This window comes from Phaseolus vulgaris, chromosome 10 (assembly GCF_000499845.2).
Source record: "Phaseolus vulgaris cultivar G19833 chromosome 10, P. vulgaris v2.0, whole genome shotgun sequence".
In the NCBI taxonomy this organism is placed as follows: Eukaryota; Viridiplantae; Streptophyta; class Magnoliopsida; order Fabales; family Fabaceae; genus Phaseolus; species Phaseolus vulgaris.
In genome coordinates this window covers 43,311,649-43,324,289 of record NC_023750.2, presented here as the reverse complement: position 1 = coordinate 43,324,289, position 12,641 = coordinate 43,311,649, and the positions used below count along the sequence as shown (strand labels likewise).

The 12,641-nt window shown below is 28.3% G+C and overlaps 1 protein-coding gene across 1 annotated transcript; it reads right to left on the bottom strand.

The window, feature by feature from the left end:
* Positions 1-4,490: 4,490 nt before the first annotated feature.
* Positions 4,491-10,872, bottom strand: LOC137819623 (putative cytochrome c oxidase subunit 5b-like). The gene is made up of 6 exons (XM_068623526.1): positions 10,476-10,872; positions 10,309-10,397; positions 9,999-10,049; positions 6,984-7,050; positions 6,780-6,859; positions 4,491-4,878 (listed from the first exon to the last, which is right to left on the bottom strand). Exons 1-6 carry the CDS (start codon positions 10,612-10,614, stop codon positions 4,816-4,818), a joined length of 489 nt encoding a protein of 162 aa, XP_068479627.1. The 5' UTR covers positions 10,615-10,872; the 3' UTR covers positions 4,491-4,815.
* Positions 10,873-12,641: the final 1,769 nt, after the last annotated feature.

Genomic DNA, 12,641 nt, shown 5'->3' with positions numbered 1-12,641 from the left:
AATAATTATGTGTTAAATAAATTAACGTAATAAATTATTAGTTAATTTATAAATTCATAAAAAATATAATTATTAACATCTTTTTGTAGAATGTGAGTAATGGAATTCTCTTTCTCCTCTTCATTATTAAACATTATTATAAAACTCTTTCTTACTAAAAAATCCACACTAATTTTTTTCTGAAAAAAATATTTTACTTTAGAAAATATAAACCTTTTAATTAGATATACTTAAATCATAATAATTTTAAAATTTAATTATAATAATATTATAATTAGATGTATGCAATTTATTTAAATTATTAACCTTTCTAATATTTATTTATATTTTAGTTAATAATCTAAAATTTAATTCTCTAAAATGGTAATTAGTTTTTCATAAATAGTGGTAATAGATATACTTAATTATAGTTAAATAGATTATTCTATAAAACATAATTGATTATACATTTAGTCATGATTAATCATGCATAATACATAAAAAAAATTCAATTCGTGTAGAGAGTACTTACTATTTTTAACCAATCAAAGAATTAAAATTGACGTAATTAACAATTCTTAAATTGGTGTAATAAATCAATTAATTTGCAATTTGAACTTTTAAATTGAAACTTAAATTTGATTTAATTACTGTGGTTGAAAAATAATTATATTGATAATTGCATGCAAATTAACAATATTGATAAATGTAATTATGAAAAACTAAAGATTTAAGATGTAAAGCCTTCTAAAACGTTTGATATGAAATAAATGAAGTTAAATGACAAAAAACTTGTGTTTTATAAGTGTATTTAAGAAATAAATTATTTAAATTTAAAATAATAAACAATGTTTTATATATACTATTTGTAGTTAAGTTTTTTAACAAATTTTGTTTAACAAAGTCTTAAGGATAATTAATTTATATTTACTATAAATCTAAGCAAACAAATTATCATAAAAATTAATACGAAAGTTAAATATAATGAAAAATTGTAATGACAATATATATAGATAGATAGATAATATTTTTATTTACTTTTGATTTAAATTCATCTTAAAAATTAATAATTTTTATTTTTTTATTTGAATTTAAACAAACTTAAATTTAATTGAATATTAATTTGATAAAATGGTTTTTGTTTTTATTTTCTCGCAAAATAAATATTCATAAACTCTATATAAATATAAAATATATTAAAAAATTAATTATTCTTTAAATTCATGTAATTTTATAAAAATGTATTTCTAAAATAAATATAAATAATATTTTTCCAATTTTATAAACTAATTACTTCATAATAATTATCTTCTAAGTTTATAATTTTTCCTTAATTTATAACAAAAAAATGCATTGTGATAAATAATTATAAAATACGACTAATATTTTTTTTCTTTTCTCATCAATCACAATTTTTTTTATATATATATATTTTATTTCCATTAATCTAAATAATCTCACTTTCTACTTATTTTTTCATATTTTTTACTTTGTTCTTTTCTTTTCCATCTCATTCCAAATTCAAACAAACACAATGAATTATTACACTCTCTATATATATATATTATTTAACATTTATTAGTCAATGGAGGAAAATAAATATCAACTAGTACATTAATGAATCTTATCAAATATTTATTTTTTTTTAACTTTTTTAACTCCTAACTTGTAAGTTTTCTATTGGTTTAAAGATTAGTTTTGTGAAAGAAAACAAAGTAAAACACATACTCTCTTTCTCTCAGTATTATATATATAAATAATTATTATATATTGAGTATATTATATGCCCACTATATAAAGTAAAAAGCATATTGAGAAGCTACTTATTTATAAATATTTAGGGAGTTAGGTTGGGTTGGAAATATATTTGATGTGACATAGATCTCTATATCTTCATCTTTTCTCACTCACACTTAGAAGAGTATCACATTACAACAACAATTTTTTTAATGGAATTTATATCTATATATTAATTATTTTTTATGCAACCAATTCAAAAATAATAACCCTCTTTTATAGACTAACTCTCTTTAGTTCCCAAATTTTTTCTCATACTATTTCATTAATAACAACTTTTTTGTTAATTTATAATTTAGTTAGGTGTGAAAAAAATATTAATTTGAATATTGTATATATTTATGATTTTGATAATGGGTGATGTGATAAGTCCAATAAACTAATACTAAAATCAATTTTAAATAACTCTGATATTATATTAGAAAGCGAAGTTTGAAATTTTTTTTAAGAAGTTTCAATATAAAAAATATAATTTTATATTTAATGTTTTTAAAGAAGAAATAAGAGAGTGCTTCAAGAAGAAATCAATGGCAAGAAAACAACTTTCTTTACCCACATTAATAGAATTTATTCTACTTTTTATTTTATTTTCTAGGTCTCTCGATATAATATAAAATTTAAGAATTTTATCTATTAGAAAAACATAACTCGAGTTCTTAATTATTTTCTGGGGAGTTCTATGTTTGTTCTTATTGTGTGATTAAGAATAAATTCTTATGGGTTATAGTAGAAGATCGATTTCTTTATTTAACATTCAATTAACCTTTTTCTAATGAAAGAAAAATATAAGAGCAAGTTATTTACATACAATCGTCTAACGAAATTAATTTAATTTAATCTAATCTCTATACAAAATTTTTATGTTTAAATTATAAGGACTTATTGAAATAAAAGAAATTAACTAGAAAAGTCTTGTAAAATTTTTAATATAAATCTTTAGTATAAAAACAAACTTTTATTACTAAAATATTGTTCAATATGGTCGGTTCTAGTGTAGTTTTGAAAATATTGTTTAGTGAAAGTTTATGATAAATTATTTAATAATAATATCTCATATATAGATATCTATAAAGATTTGTTTGATTAAAAAAATATTAAATGTGTTTTATTATAACATAAAATATTAAAAACTGAACTTTAAGTCTAACTCAACCTCATACAACCTGTTTATTGAACTTATATACTATAAAATACTTTAATTTCTAGTCAATGTGTGATCTCTAACACGAAATTGATTTTTATTTTTAATTTAAACTTTAAATTTCCTAAATACTTGTAGTATAGAAACTATTGGAATGAACAATATATCTGTTTTTAATATCCGGGAATAAGGATAAAGATTTATTTATTGAAATATATAAAGAAAAAATGTTTTATAAAATTGTTTTTGCCCAAGTAATAGTTTAACCTTAGGCATAGAGTGTAGTCAAAGCAGGCATTTGAGTTTGATTTTGAAGAGTAGTGATTAAGTAAATGGGCAAGACTTGGGTTCTAAGTTACAGTCATTCCCTGCATACCCTTTTTATAGTTCCTCTTCCAAAATTCTCCCACTTCTTCATGCTTACTTGGAATCCAACTTCTCTCATCAGGTTAGATAAAAAAAATGGTTAGAGAACCTTAATTAATTTTGCTTTCTAGATTAACAGAGTTTTTAATTGTTATGCAACTTGATATCTCAGTTAGGCTGACATCTCAAGTAACAACAATTCATCAGACATATCGGCTACACTGACACCTCAAGTAATAACAATCATTTTCTATTTTCTAGTAAACAAAACTTTTAATTTGAAGTTAGGGGTAATTTGTAGATTAAGGGATTGATTATTTTCTTCTTTATTTTTAGCCGTTTGGAAAAATATGAAAGAGAGAGTTGTTTGAAAAATTAACTTGACAGTAAATGTGGGTTGGAGACTCCTTATAACTTAAATTTGAAAGGAAAGCGACTAAATGTGTCCTTTGTCATTTATAGGATGAGAAGAAGTGTGATGCTTTGAATCAATTCTATTAAGATGCCAATTACTTGATTTGGACTCCATTACCATTACTTCAATGTGCTTATGTTACCTTTATAAGGGCACTAGTACTCAAACGCCTCTAAGCATTTCGGATAAATCTTTCTAACAATTAAGAATATATACTTGTCATTTCATTAGTTCCACTGCTTACTTTTTCTTCCTCCATTACTTTCTCACTCCTTTCGCAATATTTTTCTTTTCTCCCTTTTTTTTTGTGTAAAAATAGGTGTCGTCGTGTGTTATGTTATGTGCATGCTTTTTTCTCTCTATATTTTTTTGCACAAGATAAACTCTGATACCCTCCAGCACCACCATTTTCCCTTTGTTTTATTGGAAAACGATATTGTTTCAAATATGAACATATGCACATTAGTTATTGTAATATTCAATGACAAACCAATTTGTCGTGTTGTATTTGCAATTTTCATCCACATTAATTGCATACCACGGATTCAGCGTCCATTTCTGATGCTACATATTCTATAGCCATGTGAACGTTCCAAATAGTTAGAATTGGAAAAATCAAACATTTCACATGGCCTTTCAGGCGCAAAAAGATTTTTCAACTATATGATTCCTTTAAGATATGTTTGAGTTTTAAACAACTGATAAATAATAGACAAACAAAATGGGGAAGTATAGTTAAAAAACAAACACCACTACTACAAAGATGTGGTTTACGCCACGCCTTTCAAACAATTTCGAAACACGTTCTTCAAATTCATTCAATTCTGTCTCACCTTTCTCCCAAAAACATAATCTCTTACGTGGTTCCAGAAATTCAAACCAGTTAAGGAATCATCAAGTTCTATCAATTATTTCGGAACGAACAAAACAGATAGCTCAAGCAAATGAGCATACAGCGTTCAAACAATCGCAGAAAGTTACTATCTCAAAAGTTGTCATACCATTAGACAAATCAAAACCAAACATAGCCACAGCATTTTGAAAGGCCGGAGTGTATGCTAAACAATGTCTCTCCATCTTTCCAGAATTTATTCCAGATGGAAAATTGAAGGATCAATCAATGGTGGTGATCATCATCGCCATGTCCATCAGGTGGTCCACCAGGTCCTACTACTTCAAGCTGTTTGGGGAAAAAAGGATAGAATAATTAGCGTCCACGTGTAAACAGTTATTTGGGCAATTCCCATTAATGTTCTAAATAGCTGACAGGATTTGAAAAAGTTTGCTCTCGAAAGTTGGACACAAGACAATAGTTAGGCATACACTAATGTGTTTCCGAACCAGACACCAAATCACATATTACATTAAATCATATTGATAACATTGGCAAAAGATAACATAAGTCAAATTCCTATAGAATTTCAAACTATTTTTGGGGATGTTACAGATAATTCAGGAACTTGCGGAGCATTCAGCAAACAACTTGATTTGTTCAAGATGAGCTACTAGACCCATGGTTGCCAAACTCGAGTGTTAATAATAATAATAGGTGAATTTGCACAAGTTTACGTGTTGAGCCAGGATCAGAAGAACAAACCAACTCGATCACAAACTTGGTCACGGTTGAACTTCAATGAGGAGCTTATATAGGACCATGCAAATATGTTCAAAATAAATAAATAAATAAATAAAATTGCTGCCAATGCCATTAGCGATTAAAATGCCTAAAACTGCCCCCACAAAATTGCACTGTTTTCATTTGGGCTTCATAGATCTTTCTTGGCTATTGTCAATTTTCAGCTAAGATTGGAATTTTGAAGATCTTCAATCTTTACGTTTACTTTGTACTTTTCCCTTCTTGAAATTTCAAGTTTTAAGGTCCATTTGGACAAGCTTCCTCAAAAGAACTTCTATTTGAGAAAAATATGAAGAAAAAAAATTAACTTTACTTCTCCATACGTTCAAATTACCTTATATATAACATAAAAATAAAAAATTAGTGAAATTATGAGAAAGCTTCTACAAATTAGTTTATGCATTAGAAGTTAATTTTACCTAATGAAGAAGTCAATTTTTTTTCTTCTTATCTTTTTCTCCTGGAGGTTCTTAAGGAAAAACATGTCCAAACAGGCTCTTAATTTGATCATTGTCACACTTTGTCCCTTCAGTGTTTTGTTATAAAGATAGAAAGTTAGTATTGTATTGTTTTATGGCATTGCATTTGTTTTGGACACTGATTAGATTATTATTTGGTTTGGACTTTGTATATCATGATTATGATTTCTTAATATTATTTTGGTTACCGGCCCTACATGAGTATAAATAAACTACAAGACTTTTAATAATCTTATCAGGAGCTAACAAAATATTGATTCTAATAAAAGGTTTTGAGCTGAATTTATTTGGGCTTATCTCATCATCATAGTAGTTCAAGTGAAAATTGAAGGTTGTTTGTTTTAAGCATACGAAAATGACTTATAAACCTCCCATCAGCTCTGTATCTATTATTTCAATAAGTTTCTGATAAAGTTGACCAAAATAACGCTCATTACATAAGCTCTCATGTGGTAAGAGCTTATTGAATAAGTCTCTATAATTAAATTGTTTACCCAAATGTACCTTTAAACCATCTAGGTTCTGGATGATAATAAAAAGTCAATGTTTCAAATACATAAATTGTTAAGATTGAAAATCTCTCATTTTCCCACCAGCTAATTTAGAATATCTTTGGGCTAAAATGAGAATTATCTCACAGCAATAAACTAAAAACACCAAAATTGTGCAACAAAATCAGATAATCATATTTAAGACTAGTTAAGGAAATTAGATTGTGGAAATATTTGAGTTGTTAAGGAGTGAAAAACTGCTCCAGATATATTTTATAGGAGAGGCCTCAGCAGGTACAGCCATAGTGCTTGAAAACAACCACTAAGCCATGGTGCTTGGCAATCAATTATCAATGCGCACAAGTGAAGCACCAAAATAGGAATTTTCAATCTAAAAATGATTCATTGATTCTAAACTCACCACAAAAATACTACGCAACAGTATTAGATATTCTAGATATCATTGTAAACTTACAGCAAAATACTGTGCGCACACAGGGCATTCATGTGGCTTGCCTTTCTCCAGCCAAAACCAGACAACATCATGCTCATCCTCTGCAGTCAAAACAAGTTGTTCACCCCCTCGTTAACACCACAACCAGAATTCAAGCATTTCTCATCATAATGGGAAGAAATCTTCATACAAATTAAGAGAAACAAGGGATATTTTGATCCTCACCGCCTTCACCGCCTGGGCATCCAACTATCCTTTTATCATAGTAAGATTTTACAATGGCAGGTGCTTCCTACGAACCAAAAGAAATAAGGAAAGCAGAAATAGATGTAACATTTATAAAATAATTATTAATATTATAGCAATATGGATCTGACCAAACTATTTGTTAAGAAAGAAAGAAACATAAATACTTACACAAACAGATAGCTCATTCAATCAAATGAAAGGGGAAATATTAAGAACCTTATGTAAGACACAACGAGAAGGTAAAGGATATGAAAGGCTCAGACAATCTCAGATGATAATATTTCATCAATTGATGCAAATAAATCAGTATCTGTGTTAACAGCTAAATATTTATCCAAGCTTAGCTCATTGAATTTCACTGACGTCAAAATATTATGCATTACTGCTTCCACACTTCTCTGCTGCTATTTAGTAACCAAAACATATGATTAAACATGAAAAAATATATCGATATTGTTAATATATTAGCATTTTAAAATTACAATTAAGAGTGTTGTGCTTTAGATAGATATTAAATGTTTGAACATCTTGACAAACACCTAAAAATCCATTTTAAAAGATTCAAAACCTCTTCAAGTGCAGAAAGTATCACACTTGGTACACAGAGTGAACAAATGGGTTTGGGATGGGTCAGTTTTCATGAATTTTTTGCATTTTTAAAGGTTTGGGTCGGGTTATTGGGTTGCAAAAGAAAGAAGGTACTTTTACAAGCATTCATCTAAGCACACACAAACTAATGTAACCTGATCCCAAAGGCTCCTCACAATGTCAAGATATGAGAGAAGATCATTGTACGCAGACTCAACCCTGCATATGTAAAGAGGTTGTTACCAGATTGAAACCCATAACAAACCCTCTTACAAAACATTCATTTAAAACACACATAATGAAAAATGGAGGTTGAAGTCTGGTCAATGGCTTTGAAATCCATTGTCTATTACCCAAAACCAAAATTTTACCCAACCTCATCCAATTGCCTGAACTAAATAGATTTTAAGAGGTATTTTTCATTCAGGTTTGTGGGTTGTCCGGACCCCAGCCCACCCCTGGGTTTAAATAACATTTTGATCCCCATAATTTCAACATATTTCTGACTTTGGTTCCCCAATTTTTACTTTTGGATATCAAGATTGAGTCTAAAGACTTTTAAAGTCTAATTACACTATGCTTTGATGGACCAAACATATATTGATTTTGATGATGTGTGAACAAAGCTGATGAGTTGTTGAGTGTGCAGAATATATCAAAACATATATTTTATCTAGAAGAATTGAATAAGATATCTAAAGATCAAGAGGTCTGGATGCACTTGGGACAGCTGCAAAAATAAATTATTTCAACAACTGATTATTGTAAAATCGATTTTAATCATAATAGTTTTAACTTGGGTAAATTTGCTGAAAAATGATTATAGGACAATTAATTTATTTGGATGCAACAAAATAATCAGCTTTTACATGAGAGAAAAAAATATGTATGAAGCTAAAAGGAAAGAAAAAAACTTTCAGAAAAAATCATAAGCCACAAAGTTTTAGATTCATAAAAACAACTTATTTTTTCAGAAAAATGTTTTCACAAATTTCAGCTGTTGTACCAAACATACAGTTGGAATTGCGAACAGATTTTTATCTCCAAAACAGCTTAAATTCCCAAGAATAATCTTTCCCAGACATAGAAGCATATGCAACTAACATCTGACAGAATATTTTTGCTTATGCAATTGAAGAAGTCTGATGAAACTACTTTTCAATGCATAGGTCAGCCTTCTGCATGTCCCAAATTGCTTAGTGATAGGACATTAACCATTTTGGAAAAAGACAAGGAAAACTTTTGACAGCTACAAGCTGTTGCCTTGAACATAAAGAGAAGAGTCGAGCAAAAAGTTTTTACAGAATAAAGGATATTCTGCAAATCATATTGAGAACAGCTTTTGTGTCACAAGAGGACAAAATCAACGACTATGGTATTAATTGCACTTCAAACTATTCTAACTTGTCCAGCAAATACACTTGAAATAGGGAAATTTTACGCCTATCACAGTCTAACTCTAAGCCATCTTTAAGTGCTTGTGTTCTATCTAGAGCAATCCTTTCACCTACCTCGTGAGATACCTGATTACTCTCTGTACTACATAGTATCAAACATTGTGTTGTGTGACTGAGAGAAGTTAGTTATATTGTAAATCCTGATTTCTTCTTTCTATCTTACTTAAGCTTCAGGAGGCTACTCAAAGAATACTTGTTTTACAGCCTGGAGATGACGGGCTGCAAATATATCAAGGACTGATGCCTCAATAAGCAAAATGTATAATAACTAGTTCCTAATAGAAAATAGGAATCAATACATTGAGAATATAAACAGTAGGGACCAAAAGTCATCTGAGAGAAAATATAGGGTATGATACTTTAATAATAAGGAACCAAAACTTAAATGAGAGAGAGTATATGGCGAAACACAGGGAAAAACTATAGGGACTAAAACCTCTTTAAGCATAAGGATTATCATTTACTGACACAATGGTTTATGACATGGAGAACCACAGGCTTTTATATCAACAGCTTATGAAGAAGCTTGCTTCTAGATGTAATCTTGCACTAGAAGAATAAATACTCATGTTTTACACAATCAATACCTTTCACAAAATTGCGGCACTACAAAAACATGGTCATACCAACATGAAAAACATCTTCAATTAAGTAACTTCAAAGACTCAACAGTTACAACAACGCTTGTTCGGGTTATGCAGAGATAGTCACATCTAGTGTGTACATCCCAGAAGTGGGGGTGTTAACAGGAAATACTGCATTAAAAGATTCCCAACCCTCCAAATGAAAACTTGCTGCACAAGCATAAATCCCAAACATAACTTACTGAATCTTATAGTTTCCCTTGGCAAAACCAATGCTACGTGATTCATACAGTTTTCCTCCCAGAAAACAAAATTATACATCAGTTAAAATACAATTTAAATAGAGAAGCAATAAGACTGACCTTTGTGCCGAATGGACCTTCGGGATGGTCTATTTCAAGAATATTCCTTCCCTAATCAAAAGAATAAGATAACAGTTAAAACAGAAAACAGCAACGAGAACCTCCCTTCAAATGCTTGGTTCAACTTAAAATGTGTACAAGAGATAGCACTTTGCTTAATAGCTCTTTCTTCAATACTCTATCCTTAACCATAAGGTTTTGTGCGTTGGTACGAAGAATAAATAAGCTAACAAAACCCCCAAAAACATGGCACTGAAAAGAGTAAGGAAGCACACTATGCATTTGATTGAATCCAGAGAGAGAGAGAGACCTCGAGCTCAGCTTGAAGCTCCTCGCGCTCGTGTCCGGTAGCGATAGGCATTACATCCTCAACCTTCTTTTTGATCGCAGTAACATCCTCTGTGAGAAGAAGAAATACGAGTTAATCGATTAAGCAATTGGCGAAAGAGAAAAGGAAGAGAGAGGAAGATAGAGGACCGGATTGAGTTGAGAAGTAGCGGGAGGAGCGAGAAAGAGCGGGGAATCTGGCGGCGGCGGAAGCAGATCGGGAAGTTAAAGAAGAGGAAGAAGCGGCGGCTAGGGTTTTGAGGTGAGAATAGAGAAACCTCCGCAACATGTTTGATCTCAGGTCGCACCCTTGGAAATGGAGTCGTTGCCGCTGCTGTTGCTGCTGCTGCTGTTTCACTCTAGATCGTCGTTTCTCTTTCACTTCAGCTATCTTTCAATTGCTCCCAACCCATGGAACGCTCAAAATTACACTTTTACTACATTTTTTTATTATTCAATATTTGGACTTATTTCATTTCGATTCTATCATGCTCTTGAACGGGACTCTTAAATGTTCGAACACGTTTTTTTAAATGGTATCTAAGATAGGATATGTATATCAGATACGTTTCTTAAATGGTATGTCAGATAATATATTTTATACACGTATTGAATATCGACACTTTAAAAAAATTGTATGTTAAATGGTATATCAGATACGTTATGATATATCAGACATGTTTTTTAAATGATATATGTCAGATACTTTTCTTAAATGATATGTCAGATAATATATCTGATACATGTATCGAATATCGACACTTGTAAGAAATTTGTATGACATGAATCCATAAAGTTACAAATTCAAAAAATATTTATTTGATTTCTAACATAATTTAAAAAAAAAGAAATACATTAATTTTCTAAAAACTCAAATTTATTGTATAAATTTTTATTATTATGATTATAAAAATAAGAAACAAATTCTTTTTAATCAATCATAAAAAAACATCTTTTTACTAAAAAAAAATTAAAACATACTTATACATGTTTATTGTCAATTTATATAATTCATAATTATATAATATATAGATTTATATATCGGTATTCTACATTTTAGAGATTATACGTATTTTGTGTGGTGTTACTTGGTTTTGATTTTTAATCTTTGAAATTTAGAAAATACTCATTTACGACAAAAAAAAATAACTTCTTATTTAATATATTTATGTTGAAGTGATAATTTACGAATTTAATTCTATGAAGTATTAGAGTAAGTTTTCTTTTACATTATTGCTTGGAAATAGTTTAAATATAACTTTTAAAATAATATTTGAATAGCTTTAACGTAATTTAAAATGAAAAATAATAAATTAAGAATGTTAGCCTAGTAATGGCATTTAAATTAAGCTATGGGACAATTGGGGTGGTTATTGACTTTGCCATGATGCTGCATAGATGTTGATCATGTTAAAACTGCCATTTCAATAAATGAAGAGAAATATGGGAATTTTTTTAGTCCTACGTTAGAGAAAAATGGGTAAGAATTTTATTCTATTTATTTATTAATTTTAAAAAAGTAAAATTATTTCTGTAACAAAATTTTAAAAACAATAATAAATAATTTATAATTTATCTATAACATATGTAATAAGATTTCCTCATTCCGTATACATTCTTATTTTTCTTTTAAAATTACTCTTTAAATATAATTATTTTTAATAAATACATATAAGAATTTATTTTATCTATTCAAATAATATACACTTTTTTTTATTTCTCACTTTTCTTTTTCTGTTTGGTCTTTCCATTTTTATTCATATATAATAAGATTGACAAAATTTTAGAAGAAAATACTTTTCCATTTATAATTATAAATATGAAATATCAAGTGAAAAAGTACAAGTTATTTTAGTTGAAAATGATTTTATTAGCTATTATTACAATTAATAATAGTAAAGTGTTTAGAACGTTATATTTAATATATCTAAATATGTTTTAAGTTCTGATAAAATAGGTATTTTAACTTTTGTCTAACAAAAAAATAATTTTAATTGTCTAAAAAAATTTAAAACTAACGCGATTTTTTTTTGCTGTCAAATATTTTATAAGATATTTTATAATAATAAGGTGACATTTTATATATATATATATATATATAATATATATATATATATATATTTAAAACTATCAATTTTTTCCTTTTATTAATTATTTAAACATAATAGAGTGACATTAACATTTATTAGAGAAACTTCATAGACATTATTATTATTATTATTATAATAAGAAACTGAAGGACACATTTTTTCATTGTCCTTACGGGTGGCGATGCGAGTTGTCCCGCCCGTACTTGGTCCATAAAATGCGGGTTGG

Coding starts and splice junctions, on each gene's coding strand:
- LOC137819623 (XM_068623526.1), bottom strand. CDS start 10,614: ATGTTGCGGAGGTTTCTCTATTCTCACCTCAAAACCCTAGCCGCCGCT. Junction 10,398..10,475: donor CTACTTCTCAACTCAATCCG/GTCCTCTATCTT, acceptor TTCTTCTCACAG/AGGATGTTACTGCGATCAAA. Junction 7,051..9,998: donor AAGGTCCATTCGGCACAAAG/GTCAGTCTTATT, acceptor TTTGGTTCGTAG/GAAGCACCTGCCATTGTAAA.